The sequence below is a fragment of the Coptis chinensis genome, chromosome 3, assembly GCF_015680905.1.
Source record: "Coptis chinensis isolate HL-2020 chromosome 3, ASM1568090v1, whole genome shotgun sequence".
Classification (NCBI taxonomy): Eukaryota; Viridiplantae; Streptophyta; class Magnoliopsida; order Ranunculales; family Ranunculaceae; genus Coptis; species Coptis chinensis.
In genome coordinates this window covers 98,194,520-98,220,006 of record NC_141458.1, presented here as the reverse complement: position 1 = coordinate 98,220,006, position 25,487 = coordinate 98,194,520, and the positions used below count along the sequence as shown (strand labels likewise).

General features: G+C 36.6%; 1 protein-coding gene and 1 long non-coding RNA gene across 2 annotated transcripts; one reads left to right on the top strand and one right to left on the bottom strand.

Moving 5' to 3' along the window:
- The first annotated feature begins 7,446 nt into the window (after positions 1-7,446).
- On the top strand, positions 7,447-14,211 carry LOC147512002 (pleiotropic drug resistance protein 1-like). Its single transcript, XM_086603582.1, has 20 exons — positions 7,447-8,143; positions 8,236-8,324; positions 8,593-8,677; positions 8,785-8,944; positions 9,035-9,111; positions 9,226-9,279; positions 9,362-9,754; positions 9,855-10,136; positions 10,215-10,531; positions 10,614-10,774; positions 10,904-11,007; positions 11,090-11,222; positions 11,314-11,415; positions 11,538-11,641; positions 11,755-12,087; positions 12,183-12,473; positions 12,579-13,024; positions 13,133-13,304; positions 13,429-13,683; positions 13,756-14,211. Exons 1-20 carry the CDS (start codon positions 7,673-7,675, stop codon positions 14,023-14,025), a joined length of 4,299 nt encoding a protein of 1,432 aa, XP_086459708.1. The 5' UTR covers positions 7,447-7,672; the 3' UTR covers positions 14,026-14,211.
- On the bottom strand, positions 13,814-15,088 carry LOC147512001 (uncharacterized). Its single transcript, XR_015219560.1, has 2 exons — positions 14,644-15,088; positions 13,814-14,556 (listed from the first exon to the last, which is right to left on the bottom strand). It is a non-coding gene; the product is annotated as an uncharacterized LOC147512001 (long non-coding RNA).
- Positions 15,089-25,487: the final 10,399 nt, after the last annotated feature.

Sequence of the window (25,487 nt, the reverse complement as noted above, 5' to 3'; positions counted from 1 at the left end):
TCTTAGGAGTCCATCTCTGCTGAATCTTTTTTTGTTGCACCTTTTGTACTCTAGCTGGTTTTTCTATCCTAGCAGTTGATACATTCACTACCTCAGACTTATCCTTTTTCTTTGGACAATTCTCATCAAAATGCCCAAATATGTTACAATCCTTACACTGCTATGGAATCCAATCATAATCTAGGCGTATATCCTCTTTGTTCCCTTCTCCAAGATTGACAGAAGTAAAAGAGGGGAAACCAAAGTTCACATCTACCACTATACAGACCCTTGTATAGTTGATTCTTGTACGTTTAGTTGTTGCATCATCCATGCAAATGAGTTCTCTTAGAAGGCTAGAAACAAAATCGATCCCATTTTTTGTCCAAAGTTGCTTAGGAAGATCAATTTTAATCCATATAGGTAAAGACTTGATTTTGCTTCTATATCTTTTAATGACTGGTGACCAAGGTCTCACCACAAAAATTCAACCAACTAAGAACAAAGGACCATGATCGATGACAGTTTGTCGATCTTCATCGTTGAAGAATTTAAAGGAAAACAAGTCCTTGTCAGCAATCATGTCAAACCCACCCTTAAGTTTCCATTGTTTAGTCACTGTTTCCTTAACAAAAGGGTAAGATAATTGTTTTTTTTTTATGTTGACTAATGAATAGTGATTCCCCATAAATATCTTTTTTATTGGGGCTCAAATGATAATTATTGATTTTTTTTATTATTAAATAAAAAAAACTAAAGAAGAAATTGTTGACCAATATTTTAAGGGTAAAATCAGAAGTGCAAATCTAAAGAAATATGTTACCATCTAGATCTTCAATATAGTTGACAACTAGATTTTGGACCCGGGCATACGCTCGGGATCTATTAAATATTTTGTGTGCTGAAAAGGTTTTTACAAAATGTTTTACACAAATTTTCGAATCAGAATATATTTTTATTGAAAAGAAACCGAAAGAAGTTAATGAGCAGTGATTATGGTGCATAAATACTTGGAAACTAAGGGATCAAATTGAGATAGGCTCTTCAGTTTGTGGTTTATGATATTAATCCATAATTTTCAAATATAATTATCTTAAATTCGATCTAGTTTGTATAATAGTTTTCTTAGATTTATGGTGATTTAGCGGCAAATTTTCGAATCAGAATATATTTTTATTGAAAATAAACCGAAATACATTAATGAGCAGCGATAATGGTGCATAAGTACTTGGAAACTAAATGATCAAATTAAGATAGCCATTTCACTTTGTGGTTTAGGATATTAATCCGTAATTTTTAAATAGAATTATCTTAAAATCGATCTAGCTTGTATAATAGTTTTATTAGATTTATGGTGATTTAGCGGCAAATTTTTGAATCACAATATATTTTTATTAAAAATAAACCGAAATACGTTAATGAGCAGTGATTATAGTGCATAAGTATTTGGAAACTAAGAGATCAAATTGAGATAGCATCTTCACTTTGTGGTTTAGGATATTAATTTGTAATTTGTAAATGGAATTATCTTAAACTCAATCTAGCTTGTATAATAGTTTTATTAGATTTATGGTGATTTAGCAGTAAATCATCACCGCTCAGCTTACGTACTAATGTGTACAAATCACTAAAACAGATTGATTGTTTCCATATCCTCAAAGAATACACTATTCCCACTTGAAAAGATTTGTCACATGAACGTGTCCTACGAACGGGTGCCGTTATATTAAATTATTCTAAAAAATATTAGCAACTATGCATAGCTATGAGATATGAAAATTATATTAATTACTCATTTAAATTTCTTGCACCACTATGCATAGCTCTATAAAAAGGAAGCATCAAACCTTGATAAAACTCATCGACTTCTTTTTATTGTTAGGTTTAACAATAGAAGTTTGATTGGAGTTTTGTAAGAATGCCTAATGTGACGAAGATAATATTGAAGCTACTTGAATAGCAAGACATTCCCAATCACAATAAAAGAATTATGATAAACACTACTTAAATTGTAAAACTATATTTGTGGAGATATTTATTCCTCCTACATATAATACAAATATGTTTTAGGGTTATTAGTTCAATGCATTTGCATCAAGTTTATGATTTTCCATTAATTATTCTTTGAGGTTAGTTTAATGTAGTACATTGCATCTAGTTTCCAAATTCTCGTTAATTATTCTTTGAGGTTAGTTCAATGCAGTTGGATCAAGTTTCCGATTTTCCGTTAATTATTATTTGAGGTTAGTTCAGTGCAATTGCATCCACTTTATGATTTCCCGTTAGTTATTCATTAAGGTTAATTCAGTACAATTGTATCCAGTTTTCGATGTTTCGTTAATTAGTATTTGAGATTAGTTCATTGCATTTGCATCCAGGTTCCAATCTCCCATTAATTACTCTTTGAGGTTAGTTCAATGCATCTGCATCCAGTTTCTGATTTCCGTTAATTGTTTTTCTAGGTTAGTTCGATAGTTTATAATTTATATACAGTTTGCATACATGTAAGACTCTATTTTTATAAACTCACTTTCGTTTTGGGTTCCTAATTACTCATGTGAGAAGGCTAAAAAAGCAGACATTTATGCTTTGAGGTCAGCACGATGCAGTTACATTCGACTCCTGATTTCCAGTTAACTATTTTTTAGGCTATTTCAATGCATTTGTATCGAATTTATGATTTCCCATTAATTAATCTCTGATTTTAGTTTTATGCAGTTGCATCTAGTTTTTAGTTTTCCGTTAATTATTCTTTGAAGTTAGTTCAATGCAGTTGCATCCAATTTTCGATTTTATGTTAATTGTTCTTTGAGGTTAGTTTAATGCATTTGCATCAAGTTTCCGATTTCCCGTTAATTATTTTTTAAGGTTAGTTCAATGTAGTTACATCAAATTTATAATTTCCCATTAATTATTCATTTAGATTAGTTCAGTGCAGTTTCATCCATTTTTCAATGTTTCATTAATTAGTCTTTGAGATTAGTTCATTGCATTTGGATTCAGTTTCCGATTTCCCATTAATAACTCTTTAATGTTAGTTCAATGCATCTGCATTTAGTTTCTGATTATTTATGCTTTGAGATTAGTTCGATGCAATTATATCCGGTTTTTGATTTCCCATTAATTATTCTTTGAGATTATTTTAATGTATTTGCATTTAGTTTCCGATTTCCCACAAATTATTCTATGAGGTTAGCTCAATACTGATTTGCATTAGGTTTTGATTTTACGTTAATTATTTTTTGAGTTTAATTCAATGCATTTGAATTGCATCCATTTCGGTTTCCCATTAATTATTTATATGAGGTTTGTTTGATGTATTTGCATACTATTTCCGATTTCACGTTAATTATTTTTCAGGGATTTGCATCCAATTTATAATCTCCCGTTAGCTATTATCTGACGTTAGTTTAATGCAATTAAACCCAGTTTCCGATTTCCCGTTAATTATTTTTCAGGGATTTGCATCCAATTTCTAATTTCTCGTTAGCTATTATCTGACGTCAGTTTAATGCAATTGCACCCAGTTTCCGATTTCTAGTTAATTACTTTTTGAGTTTAGTTTATTGCATTTGCATAAAGTTTCCGATTTCCCGTTAATCACTCTTTGAGCTCTATTATGTATTTGAATCCAGTTTCCGATTTCCTTTTAATTATTCAATGTGGTGTGTAATACCAACTTCTATTGATTCATCTGTAGTGTCTTTGCAAACATGACATAAAAAGTAAATTATGCTTGATTTACTATGTGGGATCATCGAAGATTATCCAGTTCCCGATTTTCCATTAATTATTATTTAAATTATGCATGACTCACTATGTGGAATATTCAAATATTATCTATGAACGGGTGTTGTTATATTAATTATTCTGAAAAATATTTGCAAATATGCATAACTATTATATATTAATATTATATTAATCACTCAACCAAATTTCTTATAACATGAAAACCTCACTTTCTATTAAAAAAAATAACTCACATTTGATAAAACCCTTCAACTTTATTTTATTGTTTAATAATAGAAATTTGATTGAAGTTTTGTGAGATTGTCTAATAAGGTGAAGTTCATATATATTGAAGCTACTTGAATAGCAAGGAGTTTCCAATCATACGGAAAGAGATAAGATAAACACCATTTTAAATGCAAAACTATACTTATCGAGATATTACCACAATATAACCCAACTATGTTTTGAGGTTAGTTCAATGCATTTGCATATAGTTTTTGATTTTTCGTTATTTATATTTTGAGGTTAGTTCAATGCAGTTGCATCCAATTTTCAATTCCTGTTATTTATTTTTTGAGATCAGTTCAATGTAGTTGCATACAGTTTTTGATTTCTCGTTAATTATTCTTTTCGATTAGTTCAATACATTTGCATCCAATTTCCAATTTCCTGTTAATTGTTCTTTGAGGTCAGTTCAATGCATTTGCATCCAGTTTCTGATTTCCCATTAATTATTTCGTGAGATTAGTTTAATGCATTTCATCCAGTTTCTGATTTCTCGCTTATTATTTGATAAAATTGCATTTGCATCTAGTTTTCGATTTCCCGTTAATTATTGTTTGAGGTTAGTTCAATGAATTTGCATCCAATTTTCGATTTCCCGTTAATTATTTTTTGAGGTTAATTCAATGCATTTGCATCCAGTTTATTTTTTTGAGATTAGTTCAGTGCAGTTGCATCCAGTTTTCGATTTCCCATTAATTAATTTTTAATATTAGTTCCACGCATTTGCATCATGTTTCTAATTTATAATTAATTTTTCTTCGAGGTTAGTTCAATGCATTTGCATCAAGTTTCCGATTTCCCGTTAATTTAATCTTTGAGGGTTAGCTCAATGCATTTGCATCCAGTTTCCGATTTTTCGACAATTATTTTTTTATGTTAGTTTGATGTATTTGTATCAAAATTTTGATTTTCCGTTAATTATTCTTTGAGGTTAGTTTAATGCAGTTGTATTCATATTCCAATTTTCTATATATTAATTTTTAAGATTAGTTTAATACTTGCATTTGCATATAGTTTTCGATTTTCTGTTAAATATTATTTGAGGTTATAGTTTGATACATTTGCATCCAGTTTTCGGTTCCCCATTAATTGTTTTTTTTACGTTAGTTTCATTCATTATTATATATTTTTTTTAAATATTTGTCATTATTGCTTTGCCGTTATTTTTTTTTTTTTAATTTTCTATTATATATTTTGTGATGTTATTTTTTGTATAATTGTTTTTAAGTATGTTTTGAGGCCGTGTTAAGGACATATTCGAAATAAGTCGGTGCTTTATTAAAATTGTATGATTTGTAATAAGGAATTAGTTTCTACAAATCACATATTTTTAGCAAATTTTTTTATATGATCAAATATATAAGAATTGGAACACTAAAAATGTTTGATTCGTAACCTTTTATAAATCACCTATTTTTTTTAGCAATTTTGTATATCTGATCAAATATATAAGAAATGGAAATACACTCCAACTCTCTAAATATAAGAATTAGAAATACACTAAAACTCTCCAAAGAGATTCTATGTACGTGAGATTGTAGGCTATTAGAAAAGATTATCTTTCATATTAGAGTTTCACATAGAGAAAAAAAAAACTAACTCTCATATTAGAGTGCCACATAGGAGAGAGAAAATCCTCTATTAGAGGTCTCTGCTTTAGTATATAGATAGTAGATTGTTGCTTCTTGATTGGGCTCGAAGCGGGAATATGGCTGGGAGCAAAAAATCACTCGTTACAAGTGACCAAGAGTTGTTGCAATTCGTTAGGTCTTGGTTTACGTTTTAAGGCCTTAGCAGCACATGGGCTTTTTCTTTTGTTTTTCATTTTAATCCTCTAGGTAAAGTAAATGAGAAACTCAGAATGGGGTGACATTGAAAGAAGGTAACGAAAGCTGGGTTGGGTTACAACTTACAATGGTAAGTTAGTGGGCTATCGTGAGTCCATTTTCTATGCCAACAGTCGTTCCTATAGTCCTTGCCCAATAAAATCTTTTTCTAAGCCCAGGAGGTATGCTTAACTTAACAGCTTAAGAGACTTAAACGGTTGAACCACATGAAAAATCTGTAACAACTCTAATCAAATTGTTCAAGAGTTGAGTGAAGACTACACGATAAAGATTAAACAGCGTTTTACTGTCCAACCAGTTCAATGTTATTTTGATCCTATATGTAGTAGCACCAATTGTTTCTCTGTTGGTCTTCCAGAAAATTAATGCACACTGATCTCTACTTTAGTACTTTGCATAAAAAGTTTTTATGCAGTCTTCTTTGCATTTCTTGAACAAATTGTTTTCGATTAAAGGACGTTACCATGTGGTAGCACAGGGCCAAAAAACCACGGAAAATTGAGGGTTCAATAGTTCGTATAGTATGCGTATACGGGGAATTAAAAGACGTTGCCAGGCCACCTTCCAATAGGTCTGTGCAATGCCTAGCTTCTATTTTTTTTTCCAATAATGACCTAGCTTGCTATGTGACTATATCCTTCAAGGCGCTTCTGTCAAATTTTTCTTCCAATAGAAAGTAATTAAATGAAAGAGATTAAATCGTGGAGTCCCTAACTACTAAGTCCTAACCAACAAACTAAACATTTAAAGTGCAGAGGAGTCAGGAGTGTTACACTATTACCTTAAGAGAATACGTGTATGGAGGAGGTATGTATGCCGACCTATATTTGCTTGAGGGCAAGAAAAGGACACGATAGGTGGTGGTTGGTACGATAATTGCAAAAAATAGGTGAAGAAAGCGGCGTTTGCCAGTATTTGGCCAAAGGAAAAAATAGAGTATATGTTTGGGGCAACGCGTTGGGCGTTGGGAGTTGGAGATTGATAGGTTCCAAAATCAAAGGGGGGTGTGTGAGACGACACTGAATTTGACAGTTTCTCAAAGTAGCCCTGCTAATAAAATTCAATGTAGGTAGTCACACAACCGAATTCTAATTCTAATAATTAACTTGTTAAGACACTCATGATATCGTGTGAAATATCGATAAGCATGCATCTTAAACAATCAATAATCATGTTATCGTTATGAATAAAACGTATTAAAGAAGAAGAAATTGAAATGGTTGATGTACTTTTAGTTTTTAAAGTAGAATCTAAGACAAGAAGGCACATATAAAAGTAGTAGACCCAAACTTGTTCACCAAAAAAAAAATTATTCATAATCGTAAGCCTAGACAATTAGAGAAAATATTCTAAAATTCTATACAGCTACACCTGAAAAGCCTGAAAATACTATGTGAAAGTGTTTGGACTCGTTGACTCATTCATCAGAATGCAGGTAAGGTAAGGAAATCCAATGGCCAAAATATCACTGCTTATGTTGACTTCTGTTATCTTCTTAATCAAGGGGTAGGCAGTGGGCCTAACATATTAATATGGACGGTGTCCCCGAACATGTGGTTAGCATGGCCAGCATAGCTACTTCCTTATAAAAACAAGTCGAGGAAATAGTCTAAGAAGCAAAGGAAAATAGAGCCTAGGAAGCAAGGACTGTAACAAGAAATTTGTTATATTTACAGACCACTTTCAAGTACTGTTAGTCTGTTAAGTTGCATGCATTTTGTGTTTGGTTTTTCACATGCTTCACCTTGACAGAATACAGAAAGTATTCAAGTTTTGCTGAACTCTGATTCTAAAATCCATCTTGGGTAAAGAGAGTAGATTGAACAAACATGTCGAGATCAATGAGAATATCAGAAGAAAGTGGGAGTTGGAGAACAACAAGTCGAACAATGTACCGAAGAGAAGAAAGCATCTTCTCAACATCTGAAAGCACCTGGAGATACAATGAAGACGAGGAGGATCTCAAATGGGCTGCAATAGAGAAGCTCCCTACCTACGACAGGACAACTGTATCTCTACTAAAGTCCAACCTGAGTACGAGTGGAAAATTTCTCCATGAACATATTGATGTCAGGAGGCTAGACTTCCAAACCCGTCAAGAGCTAGTTAATCGACTTGTCCATATCGTCCACAATGACAATGGATTATTTGTACAAAAACTACGTGAAAGAATAGACAGAGTTGGGATCATACTACCAGAAGTTGAAGTAAGATATGAACATCTCAATGTTGATGCACAAGTGTATAAGGGTGGAAGAGCAATGCCCACATTAGTCAATTCTACCTTAAATATGATTGAGGTGAGTTGGTTAGTGAATCTTTAAACATGTTTCAATGCTAGAAATTTGAACATGAATCATATCCTAATTATATCTCTTTGTTGATATGGCAGAGTTTATTGAGCTCTCTCATGATTTATAAAGGCAAGAAGAATCAGCTAAGAATTCTCAAGGATGTCAGCGGAATTATTAGACCAGGAAGGTAAAAATACGAAACTTCTCTCTTCTTAGTTAATCTTTATATATTAATCTTTGGATAAGAAGTACGAGCATGTGTTTTGAACAAACAAATGGTAATGAAAGATGTGATCAGAGTTCTCAGTTAAACTGACAGAACTCAAACCATCGCCCCCCACGTTTATTATTTTTATTTTTTTTAGCACTTGGGAGTTGGGACGGGCATTTTTTCACAACGGGAAAGGAATAAAAACAAGTGATCTAACTAGCTTCTATGCTTTTGAATTGCTCAGGCTTACTCTCCTACTGGGTCCTCCAGGATCTGGAAAGACTACTCTCTTGTTAGCTCTTGCTGGAAAACTACAGAAGGATTTGAAGGTAATATAGTATTCTACTGTTAAGTCCTTCCTTATTTTGCACCTTAGAGGAATACATGCGAAAACGAAAACTAATAAATTTTATTATACCGTTTTGATGGAGAGAAGGCTTCTGGAAATGTAACATATAATGGACATACCACGAGGGAGTTTGTTCAGCAGAGAACATCAGCTTATATTAGTCAACATGATCTGCACATTGGAGACATGACTGTTAGGGAAACGTTGGATTTCTCTGCTCGATGTCTAGGAATTGGTTATAGACAAGGTATCCCTTACCTTCACAGTATTTCCAAGTCATCTTGTGGAACATCTTTTTATTAATTAATCCCTCATCCCACTTTCACAACTTTTGCAGATATTCTTACTGAACTTGCCAGAAGGGAGAAAAATCGTTCGATTAAACCAGATGCAGATATTGATGTTTTTATGAAGGTACACAAAAACATATAACAAATAATAATCATTACAAACAAGATGAGATGTACAAAAGATAGATTTGGTACAGAATGTCTAACCAGAATCAACTTTTCTAATTCTTGATTTCAGGCAGCAGCAATTGAAGGACAGAAGTCTAGTATTATCACTGATTATGTCTTGAAGGTGAGCAGTAATCCTCTATTTAAATCACACATAGACATTAGACAGAGTGATCAATCTAATAAAAGAACCACAAAACATACAGTTGATTGGGCTGGATATATGTGCTGATACAATGGTGGGAGACGATATGAGGAGAGGGATTTCAGGAGGGCAGAAGAAACGGGTAACGACTGGTGAGATGATTGTTGGTCCTGCCATGGCTCTCTTTATGGACGAGATCTCAACAGGACTAGACAGTTCAACTACATATCAAATTGTCAAGTGCCTCAAACATACCATTCGAGTGTTCCAGTCTACCATGGTCATTTCCCTCCTCCAACCTGCACCAGAAACATTTGAACTCTTTGACGATGTCATTCTCATCTGCGAAGGGAAGATAGTTTACCATGGCCCTCGCAACTCCATCCTTGAATTTTTTGAGATGATGGGATTCAAATGTCCCGCTAGGAAAGGCATAGCAGATTTCCTACAAGAGGTTTGTTTTAGTTTCCTCCAACCATTTTGTTGCTAATTTAGTGATTTAAAATTACGTTTGTCTTAATTTTCCAATTAAAGAAAAGTTTCACCGAAAATAGGTGACTTCACGGAAAGATCAAGAGCAGTATTGGCACGACAAGAAACAACCATACCAGTACATTCCAGTGGATGAGTTCTCCCAAGCTTTTTTGTCATTCTATGCAGGAAGGAATCTATACTCTGCGCTCTTTACTCCTTACAACAAGTCCAAATGTCATCCAGCGGCCCTTGTGAAAAGGAAATATGGACTACCAAAGAAAGAGCTCTTCAAAGCCTGCTTGGACAGGGAAATCTTGTTGATGAAGAGGAGTGCATTCATCTACATTTTCAAAGCCATACAAGTGAGAATAATCAGATAACTTGATAATTATTATTTGAAATCATGGAACTCTTCAAGCTGATAATATTATGTTGTACAGATTGCAATGGTAGCAACAATAACCGCGACAGTTTTCTTAAGAACTGAGATGAATCACAATTCTCCACAAGATGGGCAAAATTACATGGGCGTACTTTTCTTCGGAATAGTGAACAACATGTTTAATGGTCTTGCTGAATCTCAAATGACGCTTGTGAGGTTGCCGGTGTTCTACAAGCAGAGGGATGCCATGTTCTTTCCAGCATGGGCGTACTCACTTGCAACATTTATCACTAGAATCCCTGTGTCTATTATTGAGTCTTCCGTCTGGGTGATCATTACTTACTATACAGTTGGACTGGCACCTAGCTTTCAAAGGTTTACTTCGTCCAAACTCACTTTGGTGTTTGATGTTTTCTTTGGATATTCACTGACAAATCTGTTTCGTAATGTCCAATAGGCTCCTTCGCCAGTTGGTTCTAATGTTCAACCTGCATCAAATGTCACTCTCTCTCTTCCGTTTGATTGCTGCATTAGGGCGGGATCAAGTTATTGCTAGCACATTTGGGGCATTTACTCTGTTGGTTGTATTTGTCCTAGGCGGTTTTATAGTCTCTAGAGGTTGGCAACCATGACATCTTCAATCCATTTTAATAAAGAAAAAAAGATAAGAAAAATGATGCAATTATATCATTTTCCAGGAGCTAGCCTTACTAACTAATTTCTTTCTTCACTCATCAAAAATTACAGATGACATATACAAGTGGTGGGTTTGGGGATATTGGGCATCTCCTCTAATGTATGCACAGAATGCAGTTGCGGTGAATGAATTTCTAGCAAGCAGATGGAACACGGTACTTCATTATATCTTGAAAGTTGAAGAATATGTTCTATCTAAGCTAAATATTTGTAGCTAAAATATTGCATATATTACAGGTAGGTGAAACGATTCTTAAGCTAAGGGGGATATTCACAAATGAAAATTGGTACTGGATAGGAAATGCAGCACTTGTGGGGTACAACATCCTGTTCAACATCCTATGCACTTTAGCTCTGGCATATCTAAGTCGTATGTGTGGTGATCCTTTACTGTTTTGTAGGTTTCGTTATGTACTTGATCTTCTTTGGTAACTAATATTCTTCAACTTTTCTATGTTCAGCTCTGGGTAAAGTTCAAGCATCCAGTACAGTTTCCATTACATGTACTGACATAGAGCACAAATCAACTAATGGACAATCTCATAGTAAAGTCAGACACACTGGTAAAGCATTGATTTCACAAGAATGAAAATAATTTAACATTAAGGAAAGGGCAAAGTTATTCCAAATATAGAGAAGAAGCTTACTTGTTTTCTGAACTTGAGATTGTTTCTGTGCTTTCCAGACCAATTTGCCCATGTGACTCAGAAGAAGAAAGGGATGGTGTTGCCATTTAAACCTCTATATATGGCATTTGAGAATGTAAACTACTTTGTTGATATGCCTGTGGTAAGTGAGTTTAAAGTTAGACATAATCATGTGTGCATTCATACAGGCGTTAAGCATTCCAAGGAACAAAAACATTAAGGAAAAAACTTATAGACTCGGTCTGTTTTCTTTAGGAAATGAAGCAGCAAGGAGTCACTGAGGACCGGCTCCAACTTCTCCATGGTGTAAGTGGCTCTTTCAGACCAGGTGTTTTAACATGCTTAATGGGTGTGAGCGGTGCAGGGAAGACAACGTTAATGGATGTACTGGCTGGAAGGAAAAATGGTGGATATACTGAGGGGTCAATCACCATCTCTGGTTATCCAAAAAGGCAAGAAACATTTACCCGCATTAGTGGTTATTGTGAACAAAATGACATTCACTCACCCAACCTTACAGTTCATGAGTCCCTTAGTTACTCTGCTTGGCTTCGCCTTGCAGCAGATGTGGATGTCCATAAAAGAGAGGTAACCCACCTTCAACTACTTAAAACTGATTTTCAACAAATGCCATATTACTCCAAGTGTTGCATAGTCTAAAGAAATTCAAAATCACTGGGCAGATGTTTGTGAGCGAGGTGATGGATCTGGTTGAACTAGACAATCTGAAAGACGCTCTAGTTGGTGTTCCAGGAATTACAGGACTTTCAACAGAACAAAGAAAGCGTCTCACCATTGCGGTTGAACTTGTAGCTAACCCTTCCATAATATTCATGGACGAACCAACTTCAGGTCTAGACGCTCGAGCTGCAGCTATAGTAATGCGAACAGTCCGCAACACAGTCAATACTGGGAGGACAGTCGTCTGCACCATTCACCAGCCAAGCATTGACATCTTTGAGTCTTTTGACGAGGTTTGGTTCTCAACCTTTCATGTTGGCCACTAAACTGGAAATATGTATATTGTCTCAATAAACACAAATATTTGTGATGCTCAACTTTTTTATTTTCCTGAACAGTTACTGCTCCTGAAACGAGGAGGGCACGTCATATATGCAGGTCCGCTTGGTAAGAACTCTGAAGAGCTCATCAGCTACTTTGAATCCACTGACGGGATCCAGGAGATTACTCCAGGATACAACCCGGCAACATGGATGTTGGAGGCTAGTTCAATAGCTTCTGAGAGTCAACATGGAATAGACTTTGCAGAAATCTACCTCAACTCATCTCTCTTTCAGAGAAACAAACAACTGATCGGGGACTTGAAGACGCCATTTCCGGGGTCTCAAGATCTGCACTTCAAGACCAAGTTTTCGCAGACTACTTGGACTCAATTCAAGGCATGCCTTTGGAAACAAAATTGGTCCTACTGGAGGAATCCACAGTACAATGCCGTTCGGTTTTTCTTCACTCTCATTTGTGCTCTACTCTTTGGGAGCATATTTTGGAAAATGGGAGGCAAAATGTAAGTTTTCACTTTAATTTGAACTCTCCAAAACATAACATCCATATGCTTACTAACTCATTTACTTGTTCACTGGGGCTGGTCTGGTTGCCATCTTTGATATATCAGAAAGAAGCAACAAGATTTTCTCAATGCCATGGGGTCCATGTTTGCTGCAATTATCTTCATAGGTGTCAATAATGCATCATCAGTGCAGCCAGTTGTGGACATTGAGAGAACTGTTTTTTACAGAGAGCGAGCAGCAGGCATGTATTCTGCTCTTCCATATGCTTTGGCCCAGGTAACTTGAATACTCAAATACCCTTTTTTAATTTTCTAAACAATTCACCATGCTCTACTAAGCAGGAAAAATGAAAGAGACATCCACAAGTTTTTGCATAATTAATCGCATCAATAATATGCAGGTACTAGTAGAGATTCCTTATATCTTGGTGCAATCCATCATATATGGACTTATAGTCTATTCAACTCTAGGCTTCCAATGGACAGCAGTCAAGTTCATGTGGTTCTTCTTCTTCATGTTTTTCACCTTCCTCTACTACACCTACTATGGAATGATGACTGTGGCCTTGACTCCGAGTGCCTCCTTCGCTGCAGTCGTATCTTCAGCATTTTATGGAGTTTGGATGCTCTTTGCTGGTTTCCTGATTCCTCGAAAAGTGAGTGGTAGATAAATGGTTTTAAATTTCATTCAACTTTCTTAAGCAATAACTAACAAATGGTATATGCAGAGCATTCCTGTATGGTGGAGATGGTACTATTGGGGATGCCCAGTTGCATGGACGCTCTATGGTCTAGTGACTTCACAATTTGGAGATCTGACAACCACCATGACAACGTATGATGGAGTTGAAGTTCCCTTAAAGAAATTCCTCAGTAGTTCATATGGCTTTGACCATGATATGCTACCTGTGGTTGCCGGTGTCATTGTCGGCTTTCCAGTCCTATTTGCCTTGGTATTTGCCTTTGCTATCCGCACTTTAAATTTTCAAACCAGGTGAAGAGGCAAAACTGCAACACTTCCAACTCTAACCGAAAGTTGAACCAAGGGTCGTGTTTATACTACATTTGTACCATACTATTTTTTGTCTCAGACTGTTCATAGTATTCTCAACTTCTATCGTTTTGATAGTATCAAGTCAATGTAATCTGACCACTACTGAATATAAACTTTGCCTCCACTGCAATACATATTGTCTTTAATTATACACAGAGGAGAAAAATATTTAAGTTGAAGCCTCTAACCTCTCAAAAGCGGGCAATAACTGAAACAATGATCCATTCTTTCTTTGTTAAACCCCAAGATCAAATCAACCCAAGTGAAGCCCAGTATATCAGTTGCAAACTAAGCACGTACACTCAATGTGTGATAATTCCATAGATAACAATCATAACATGTGTGGCAACAGATACAGCTGAAGTTAAAAATAAGGTTTAGTGAACTCCTTGTTAAAATGCAATTACCTGCAAGTGACACTTGGCATGGAATTCCGATAATCAGATGCCCTTGGGATACCTTTTGATTGTTGCACCTACATACAAATAAATTACAATCAGACATAAGAAAGTTCTTGTGAATCCAAGAAAAGCACTTAACGTAACTTAAATAGTTAAAATACCTTAAATAGACGATATTCATGAATAGTTAGTTACTCATTTGTTTTTAGCAGTTAATCCCATCTGCTATAGTATTAGGCACTGTTATATTCTTTTATATTTCGCTAGTTTGTCTTCTCTTCTCATCAGTGATTCAGTGAAGTAAGGCAAACAAAGCAATTAAGCAACACATGTTTACAGCCCCATAGCACGAATATACTGTTTTTAGAGTGTCCCTAACAACCTATGTTGTCTGGTCAAAACTGTTAATAAAAGGTGACCTGCCCGGCATCACCAAGAGATCGTCTGGAGTTACTGGCATTGTATGTGCCATTGAACAAATACACATTGAGTGTTGTGTTCAAACTTCAAAGCCACTTGGTGTATTTCTTATAGGATTTTAGTTTTTTGGGCTCGATGTGATAATATGGTATTTAGGTCACGGCCGATCCTTAATAGGACATTAGGCTGTGGCCCTCGCTGGCTATCAGTCTATCACTTCTCCCATCCAAAGTTTGTTAATGGCACTTTTGCCCTCACAGGGTGTGTTGTTGTATGCCATCCAATTGTCGGCCCAATTCATGTTTCCACATGTACTAAACCAACCTTGTAATTCATTTTTTTCGCAATATATCTTCAACTTTTCCAATCTTTTTATTTCAACGATGAAGTGATCAAACTATCACTATTCTATCCCAAATATTGTAATGGCGTAAGAGTGCGGTGATCCTCCAATGGATGTCTATCGTCCATTAAACACTAATGAGGGCATTTCTAAAACGAGCCCGTTATATGAACTTCACCACTAAAAGTGGATTTATAAGATGAATTCAGAACTAATTTTTGGTGAAAATAGTATTCTCATAATGGAGAATCTCTTTACAAAAAATCAACCCAAACGAAAATATTTAACTTTGTTAAAAGTTGTTTTAAAATTTGAAAAATATGGACTGTTTAATAATCATATCATATATTATGTTAGTAGGGTTATTTTGACCATAAAGAGTTGCAATCTCCCCTTTAGAAAGTCTCATAAAGATTTGCAGATCGGCAAGCAATTTCCAATAAAATTAGTTGACATTGGGGAAATCCTTCGTACAGAGGAAAAGTAGAAAACTAGAAACATAAACAAAACCATTTTAACCCACGAAAGAAAGTATAACAAAATAACTTCACTTTTTGCATGTAATTTGATGTACTTGCCCGTTATATGAAATTATATATGCTTACATTCCAGGAGGTGATTGTCTCCCGATAGGCAGATCTAGTGTTAGACTTCATAACTAACACTTTACGGGAATATAAATGTGACTTGCTCATAGGCAACGCAGCCCTCGATCTGGGCTTCTGCCCTTAACACCTTTATAAATTTTTGACACCATATTTTCATAGCTCCCAGCGTTCGTATTGACCAAACATTTGACGCTCAATTGCCTCCTTTTCAATTGATGTGTGGACAATTTTGGGATGGTTTCCCTTATAGTCTTTCATGAGCATTTCTGGCTTGTTATTCTAAATTGTATATATATGTATATATAACTGCAATGTATTGTTAGACACTGTCGACTCTTGAAGCATATAAACTCGTTCATTTAGAAATTGCTTTTCAGGTACAAGTTCGATTTCCCTTTCCTAGACAGAGACGTTGTGACTGTGGATGACAATCGTATTGGTATGCTCTATCAGCACATCTTTTCACCTAAATTTGCCCCATGGCTTTCTTTCGTTGGGTTAACTTGGAAGGTTTATCCCAATTTACTTCATGCTTTTATTTATTTATTTATTCGTGAAGTTATTTTGTTACACTTTCTTTCATGGGTTAACATGGTTTTGTTTATGTTTCAAGTTTTCTACTTTTTCTCTGTATGAAGGATTTCCCCAATTCATGATGACATCGTTGAATGCAATGTTACAATTCTTTCCCCAATGTGGTAATTGTTTCAGTAAGATTTGCCAAAACACACCAGTTGAGGGTTGTGAGTAATGTTTTTTTGGAGATGGTGAAGGAGATGGTGATTGCGGAAAGATGAGACTGGACTTCGGTTTTGAAGTTGCCTACGTACCCAAAGATATTGCTTGGGATCAAGTCTCGATTGCGTAGTTCTGGAAAAATGATGAAGGTTGGATTTTATAGGTAGCATTGGTGATAGTTACTTTCCTCGTTCTCCAATATTCCAATCGTGGGAAGAAGTCGAGAACCGGCGGAGAACCGGCCCAATCATGGGATGAAGTTGGAGAGCGGGGGAAAACTGTCGCTTTCGTGGGATGAAGTTGGAGAACTGGGCGGGACATATGTCATTTCGTGGAATGAAGTCGAGAACCGGGCGAGAACTGTCGGCTTCGTGGGATGAAGTTGAGAACTGGCGGGACATCCGTCGTGGGATGAAGTTGGAGAACCGGGGGACATTTGTCATTTCGTAGGATGAATAGTTCGAGAATCTGGAGGGAGAACGCATACTCGTGGGATGAAGTTGAGAATCGGGAGAGAACCGTCGGGCCTGGTGGATTGAAGTTGAGAACCGGGCGGAACATCCGTCATTTCGTGGAATGAAGTTGAGAATCTTGGCGGGAGAACTCGGCTCATTTCGTGGGATGAAGTTAGGAGAATCGGGGGAGAACTGTCGGCTCGTGGGATGAAGTCGAGAACTGGCGGGAGAACTGTCGATTCGTGGATTGAAGTTGGAGAATCGACGGAAAACCGCCGATTCGTGGATGAAGTCGAGAACCGGGGGACATCCGTCAACTCGTGGAATGAAGTTGAGAACGGGCGGGAGAACCATCATTTCGTGGAATGTAGGCTTTCGGCATGGTTTTTTCATAGATAAGCTCGAAAGTATGGGCTCTGGCGTGGGCTTGTTTATAGTTGGAGCTCGAAAGCGTGGGCTTGTTTTATAGTTAAGCTCGAGCATGGGCTCTGAGCGTGGGCTTGTTTATAGTTGGGCTCACTCGAGTGGGGCTTGTTTATAGTTGGGCTCGCGTGTGGGCTTGTTTATAGTTGGCTCGAAAGTGGGCTTGTTTATAGTTGGGCTCTGAGCGTGGGCTTGTTTATAGTTGGGCTATGAGCATGGGCTCTGAGTGTGGGCTTGTTTATAGTTGGGCTCTGAGCGTGGGCTTGTTTATAGTTGGGCTCTGAGCGTGGGCTTGTTTATAGTTGGGCTTATATTGGGCCACATTTGTGGGGGCCGGAACATCGCCCTCTCTTTGTTACATGGGCAAGGCCTGTGTGGCAAAGAAGTATTAATATTTATGGTACTTGGTAGGTTAGTAAATTGGTAAAAAATGATGGGATCCGGTGCATTAGTGCTGGTATGATCAAGTCCAGCGGTAATTCAGACTTCTGCGGCAATCTAAACTCGAGCGGCAATTCCTGATCAAGTCCAGGGGTAATTCAAACTTCTGCGACAATCTAAACTCGAGCGGCAATCTAAACTCGAGAGGCAATTCATGATCAAGTCCAGCGGTAATTCAAACTTCTGCGGCAATCTAAACTCGGCAATCTAAACTCGAGCGGTAATCTAAACTCTAGCGGCAATTCATGATCAAGTCCAGCGGTAATTCAAACTTCTGCGGCAATCTAAACTCGAGCGGCAATTCATGATCAAGTCCAGGGGTAATTCAAACTTCCGCGGCAATCTAAACTCGAGCAATTCAAACTTCCGCGGCAATCTAAACTCGAGCGGCAGTCTAAACTCGAGCGGCATCGACAGTTCAAAGATTCGGCATCACGGGATCGGCAAAAGTGATCGAAGCAACCGCTCAAAGAGATTGAGCGGCATGTCTTACACGTTGGGTCAGCAATTAATTAAATCCGCAACTTTCTTTTCCAAAAAATTCATCAGTGCGAAGCCATGACAACAATCAACTCTGAAATGGCCTTGAAGACACCTAAACTCAGCTCGTCCAGTATCAATTTAACAGCTTTAACAAGTACAGGCCGTTTAGTATATCATGCTTCAGCCAATCTGGGCAAGAGATGCTTTACTACACAACGATCATAAGCCTTCAGGAATTGATTCCTCGTACATTTATTTCAGAGAAAGGTATGGTATCTTATCAATTAGGAAAGCAGTTGTCACGTAATTGGGCAACTGGAGCTGGACCCCGAATCGGGTGTGTGAGGGATAAGCATGTAATGATGTAAGGGCGTAAGGCAAGGAGAGACCATAATAGTGAAAATACGGTTTTGGATGTGTCTCCATTACTATCCTTCTGTTAGTTACCACAGACTCTCTGCCATCTTTCCTCAACATGAAACATATTTATAGAGGCATAGGCCATATGAGATCTCATGCAACAACATCGATCTTGAAGTGTTTTGTTTTGTGTGTGTGCCGTGTGCGTATGACAATCTACAGGCTTGTTTTAGTGATCAGAAAAACGTAACTAACAACTCAAGATTCAAATACATAATTTATCACGATCTTTGAAAATCTAACAGATATCAGACAAACCATTTCCATCAAGACTCATTTAAACTTTAGACTCAAGGAATGTACTTTTACGTTTGATAACCAATAAAAAAATCTTTGAGACTTCTCTTCCGCTCTTTTCCATCTATGTGGAGTCAGTAGGAACTAGGGAACATGTTCCATTAGGAGTCCAACTTCCCCGCCTCCTTAAATCACACTATGAATGATTCAACTACGTAGATATCATTTGATTGCAAAGTGGGCTTCACTACAAAACTCATGATACACATGTACAGATCACAGATGTACCAAACCTTCCCTTTTCGAAGTCTTCAGAAGAAACAAAAGCTTATATGCAATAACTAACGAACAATTACATTCTAGTTTTAGTGATGTTGGTATCTAATTTGAACGCCCTACATGTGCAATTAAAATATGACTAGTTGGCTTTTCATCAATGTTCAATTACTAACTTTTGTTAGTGGGAGGGTTGAGCATCATTTTCACAGACACCGAAGAAAATCTGCGGTAGAGTTAAATTGAATTTTTCACTGAATTGATCGGCTAGTTGATCGGCATGTTTCGATCCGCCAAATTCAAACTTTTAGTAAGTGAGTTCTGTTGAAGATAAACTAATAGAACAAGGTCGGTTGAAGATGCTGCAATTAATTTCCAAATTCGAATTCACACTTCATATATAACAAGGTCTCTTGAAGATAACCTAATAAAAGGGCGAAGCTTAAGCGAATTAGGAAAGTGATTGTTGGGTCAGTGTTGAAAATCTAGTCCTATTGGTATACGGCTCTGGAGTTAGAATATCTATAAAAGGAGAACTCGTGGGAGCAGAATAATTATCGGACTTAAAAGATAGAGATAGCTAGAATTGAGAAGAGAAGAATAAAAGTTCAAATTATCTCCTTCGTGTTCTTGTTTTACTTTTGCAGTAAGGTATGTTTTTATTAACCGTTCACACTTTTTTTTTTTTTTTTTTTAAATGAGGAATGTATATTAGGATTTGTATCTATGTAGTGATCGCGAGACAGTAAACAAGTGTTTAGATCTTATTATCAAAGAAAGAGAAGGATTAATCGATACTATTCTATTTTTTTGACAGTATTGAAAATATTTGATAATGGAGAAGAATTATAACTTGAAGAGGAGATGGGGTGATAAGGGGATTTTAATATGAATAGGGTGGCGGGAAAGGGAATTGATGCCGATAGTTTGAGAGCAATGTATGATATCGGAGATGATGTTTCAATTGAGTATGTTGGTAGCAATATCGACCAAAAAATGTGAAAAGGATGAGATAATTTTATTGTTTTTCACATTTTTGCTTGGTTGTAGTGTTCCATTTCGAAATCGGTTTCGAAGTTATTAGCTCGATGGAGAGTACATCCCTTACAATTATCTCCCCGCCTATTGGGCTATATTTGCACGCGTAAGCGAGAATTTGTAAGGTTTATCAAAATAGTATGTCGTCGGACCTTTTGTTTGAGTTATTGAAGCCTCAAGGCAAAACAAGGCCTCTTCAAAAAGTTATGCATTGGGATATCATAACCATCACAAACTTAATTATCGGTTTTATGGGATGCCTTCAACAAGAATGCTAAATTGTATGGTTTTAAGATTAAAGGCAATTGGAGGTTCAAGATATTGATTATCCTAACAATATATCGTAAGATATAAACTTAATATTCTTATAATTATAATTTTAAATAGTTAGCATCACATTTTGATTATCTTTTTTTTGTTTTGTTTTTTTTTTTTTTTTTTTATAGGGATTTTTCAAGTTTCCAAATAAATCGGTGTTTAGCAAATGAGATGATAAAAAAAGAAATTTGTTAGTTTGTTTAGTCATAATGCGGATGTCTATGATCTTTTCGTTTCCGCACGATATAGTAGATTATTATCATGATATAGAAACTAGATCTTTGAATGAGCCTAAGGAATTAGCACTTTACTGTGGCTCAAAGAAGAGAAAGAATATTATTGTGGATGATAGCAGTGAAGATGACGAAGAAGTAGAAGGAGATGACTCTGAGGATAGTGGATAAGAAAATATTAGAAAGAAGAAAAGAAATGTACGTCCAAAAAAGAAGAAAAAGAAAACTGGGGATAACTCAAGTAAAATTGAGGAAGAGATTGATAGTCGAGAACTGGTACGTATATAATATTTCTTTTAAAATATCATATATGTAATACCTATAATATGTTTTGGAATGATGTTTCATTGTCACAGGTTTTTTGTCTTCCTGTACATAAAACTACTGATGTGCTTGAGATTGATGATGATGATGATATCGGTGGGGAAGCGATGACTAACAATATATCTGGACTTGATGTTAGTGTTGATCTTGTTTCTGTGATTTTGAATAATATTCGTTATTTATTGTTTAATTGTTCTTTTGGTAATGTAGATGGAAAAAGTTGACGATGGTGGAGATACAATGGGTTCAGCTTCTGTTGTCAAAATCAATTTTGGACTACCAACTTCTTTTGGTGGAAGTAGTATTGGAGTTCCAACACCTGTTGTTGGCACCAATGATGGTGTAGCAACTTCTGCCGATGGCACCATTGCTGGTGTGTCGAGTTTAGTATCAACTGTTGTTTGCACTAGTGCTGGATTGCCGACTTCTGTTGTTAATACCGATGCGGGTATGTTAACGAAGTGTCAACGCATTGTTGGTACAAATCTTTGGATTGCCGACCTGGCGACACCGATGCAGGTGTGTCAACCGGCGTCTACTTTTGTTAGTGCCGACATCATTGTTGGATCAACTGCACCTTCTTCGTTGTAAACTGGGGATGAGCGGTTGTTCTACAACACCTATGCTCATCACTCCAGGCATGCGCAAGCCTTGGCAATTGAAGGTTAAATGTTGAATAGCTATTTAAATAGTATTTACTGATTATTATATATTATTATTTTAAATCCTTTTGTCTAATATTTCAGATCCAGAGTTATTGTGTTTGGATTATCAACGAAGTGTAGATTTTGGAAAAACCGTTAATATGTTAAATTCAAAGCTTGCAGAGGTAATTTTTAGTGTGTGTGTGTGATTTTTTTTTTTTTTTTTTTTTTTTTTTTTTTTTGAGTAACACATTATTTTTTCTATTAGGCGTCGAAGCTTGGGGATTGTGCCAAAGAAATCTTAGAAGCAAAAGAAAATTATAAGATTAAAACCAGTGAATATGCGAGATTGAGAAATATTTGGAAAGAGAGAGAGCTCATCTATCAGGAGAATGAACATTTGAGAGGAGTCATTTTGAGAAATGAAGTAGTTTTGCACGACTATGAGATGAAAATGAATATCATGAAAGCTGAAGTGTCGAAACAGAATCAAGAAATTGTTGCTCTCAAGGAGCAGAAGGTTTTGAGTGATGAAGTTTCGATTTTAAAACGTGAGAAATTGGAATTGGCAAAACGAGTTTGCGAGGCTGAGGGGATTAGAGGAGACTACAAGGTACTATTGAAAGAGAATGCATTTTTGAAGAAGGAGTTAGATGAATGTCATGAGAGGGTGGAAAATTTTAGAGTAGGGTGTGAAGACAAGGATGATATAATTGAGAAGCATGCAGTTGAAATTAAGAAATCTGGGGCGGTGTTGCGTGAAGCATCGGCAAGTGTTGGACTTTGGAAATCAAGAGATTCTGAGAAACGGGAAAAATTGCAGCAGCTGTCAGATTATTATACTATGTGTTATAGGAAGTTGGAAGATGTATCTCCGTCGGATCTATTAGGTGTTCCAGTTCCAGTGGAGGATAGCATTATGCCGCAACTTTTCGAGTGAAGTTTTTATTCTTTATTGTTATGATGATGTGAGGTTAGGTAACGGTTTTTTCTTTCTCAATTATGTTTCTTTTTTCCATCTGTGATTCATGATATTTGGTTTTATCTATTTTTATTAGATTGGTAATCAGAATAGGTCGGTCAAAATATATAATAGTTGTGTAATCTGGTTTTGAGGTAGGTCGGCAAAATAGATATAAGTATTAAGGATAACGTAATTGGGGTGTCGCCGCCCCCATAATATAATAATAACGTAATGAAATTTGGGGTGTCGCCGCCCCCATAGTGTAATGATAACGTAATGAAATTTGAGTGTCGTCGCCCCCATAGTGTAATGATAACGTAATGAAATTTGGGGTGTCGCCGCCCCCATAGTGTAATGATAACGTAATGAAATTTGGGGTGTCGCCGCCCCCATAGTGTAATGATAACGTAATGAAATTTGGGGGTCACCCCCTTTAGTGTAATGATAACGTAATGAAATTTGGGGGGTCGCCCCCATAGTGTAATGATAACGTAATGAAATTTGGGGGGTCGCCGCCCCCATAGTGTAATGATAATGTAATGAATTTTGGGGAGTCGCCGCCCCCATAGTGTAATGATAACATAATGAAATTTGGGGGGTCGCCGCCCCCATAGTGTAATGATAACAAAATTTGGGATATTTGATCCCTAGTTAAAACGAAAGATGGATTGAATTTTATTGAATTATGAAATAATTACAATGAATGAAAAACAAACATTCAACGATAAAACTTTTTCAAATGAAAAGCATTCCATGGCTTGGCAAATTTTTCTCCGTGATTCGGACGAAGGAAATAAGACCCTTTGGATCTTTGGTCTATCAATAATGAATGGTCCTTCCCAATTCTCTCGACAGCCTTCCCGTGATTCAATGAGCTTCGCTTTTGCGGCTAAGTACCCAATCTTCGGTTCAAAACTCTTGAGGCAAAGCTTTCTATCATATTTGCGTTTCATGGCTGCCCGATATTTTATTAGACATTGTAAAGCTTCTTCTCGAAGTTTTATCAATCGAGTCCGCCACCAAAGTTAGAGCAACGCCATTGTTTCCGGTTTTTGTAATCGCTTCGTCCTTGTAGTTGGTGCAATTAATTCTGCCGGGAGGACAACATCCATGCCATAAGCTAGATTGAAAGGGGAAAGATTGGTAGAATGCTTTGGAGTCAGGCGATAAGCCCAAAGCTAATCGGCGGGCAACTCTTTAACCCAATTTCTTTTTTGCTTCATTGAGCTTCTTCTTCAAAGTCGAGAATCGCCTTATTGGTTGCTACGCTTTGTCTATTTGCTTGTGGATAATATGGAGCGGAGAAATTATGCTGAATTTTTAGTGAGGCTTAAAATTTGTGAATTTCTTCCAAGATCAAATTGTTTACCGTTGTCGAGACGATGTTAGATGGAATTCCAAAGCGACAAATGATGTCTTTCCATAAGAAACGCCGCACATCCGTTTTGAGATGTTGACAAGCCGGTTGAGCTTCTACCCATTTAGTGAAATAATCAGTCCACAACCAATAAGAATCGCATGACACTTCCAGGAGCCTTTGGTAGGGGTCCCACAATATCCAAGCCCCATTTCGAAAAAGGCCAAGGGCTTAGAATTGGGTGGAGTTCCGTTCATGGGAAGTTTGCCCATATTTGCATGTTTTGACATGGTATGCATTTTGGGCAAATTCACCTGAGTGTCTTTGCATGCTAGGCCACCAAGATCCTTGAGTCATGACTTTATGTGCAAGACTACGCCCCCGAATGGTTTCCACAAAGTCCCGAGTGTATTTCTTCGAGAACTAGATGACCTTGATCTTTGGAAAGACATCCGAAAAAAGAGGATGGAATTATTTGCTTTCCTATAAAGTAGGAGATTTCCCTTAGAATTTGGAATTATGACAAATTTCCGTGCATCTCTTAATTTTGTAGGAAAGGAAATTTAATCCTCGTAGAGTTCCATGTTGCGTAAATTCTAAATAGTAGGTCTCCAATCATCGGTGAAGAATCACCGCCGATAGATGGAGATCCAAATGTGGTAATTCTGGAGAATTATCTGCTTCGCGGGACTCATCTTCCATATCAACATTGACTTGGTCGACATCATGTGTGAGTGGTGAATCACTCTCAACACGATGATCGGCCAAACCTTGATGGTCGGCTAAATCTTCTTGAGCTGCTTCCTCTGAGTGAGATTCTGAACTTGTGCCGGCCGATTGAGCTAGCTCTTCTCTCTTTCTTTTCCTTGTTACGACATTGACTTGCTCGAATTCGAAATTCCGATATGTCGTCTGGAAATAGCATAGATGAGCAATATATAAGTTTTGAACATGTTCTTCTATAACAGTTATGCTTGGAAAAGGTTGGAAATCAATATAGATTTTTCTTTCATTGTTAACATCAATCATGCAGAGATAGGCTAAGGCATCGCATGACGATTATCATTATGCAGCGAGAGTGGTGAACAAGAATGGATTTGAAATGAATGGATAGCTCATGCATTTTTTGGACATATGCACCCATCCTATCATTTCGAAAGCAACAAAAGATCCGCCAAATTGATTCGCAACAAGCTTTGAGTCGCTGAATAACTCGATCTTTGTCGCCCCAAGTCAAGTGCCGATTCAGCATTGCATAAAAAGAACCGCTTCATATTCAGCTT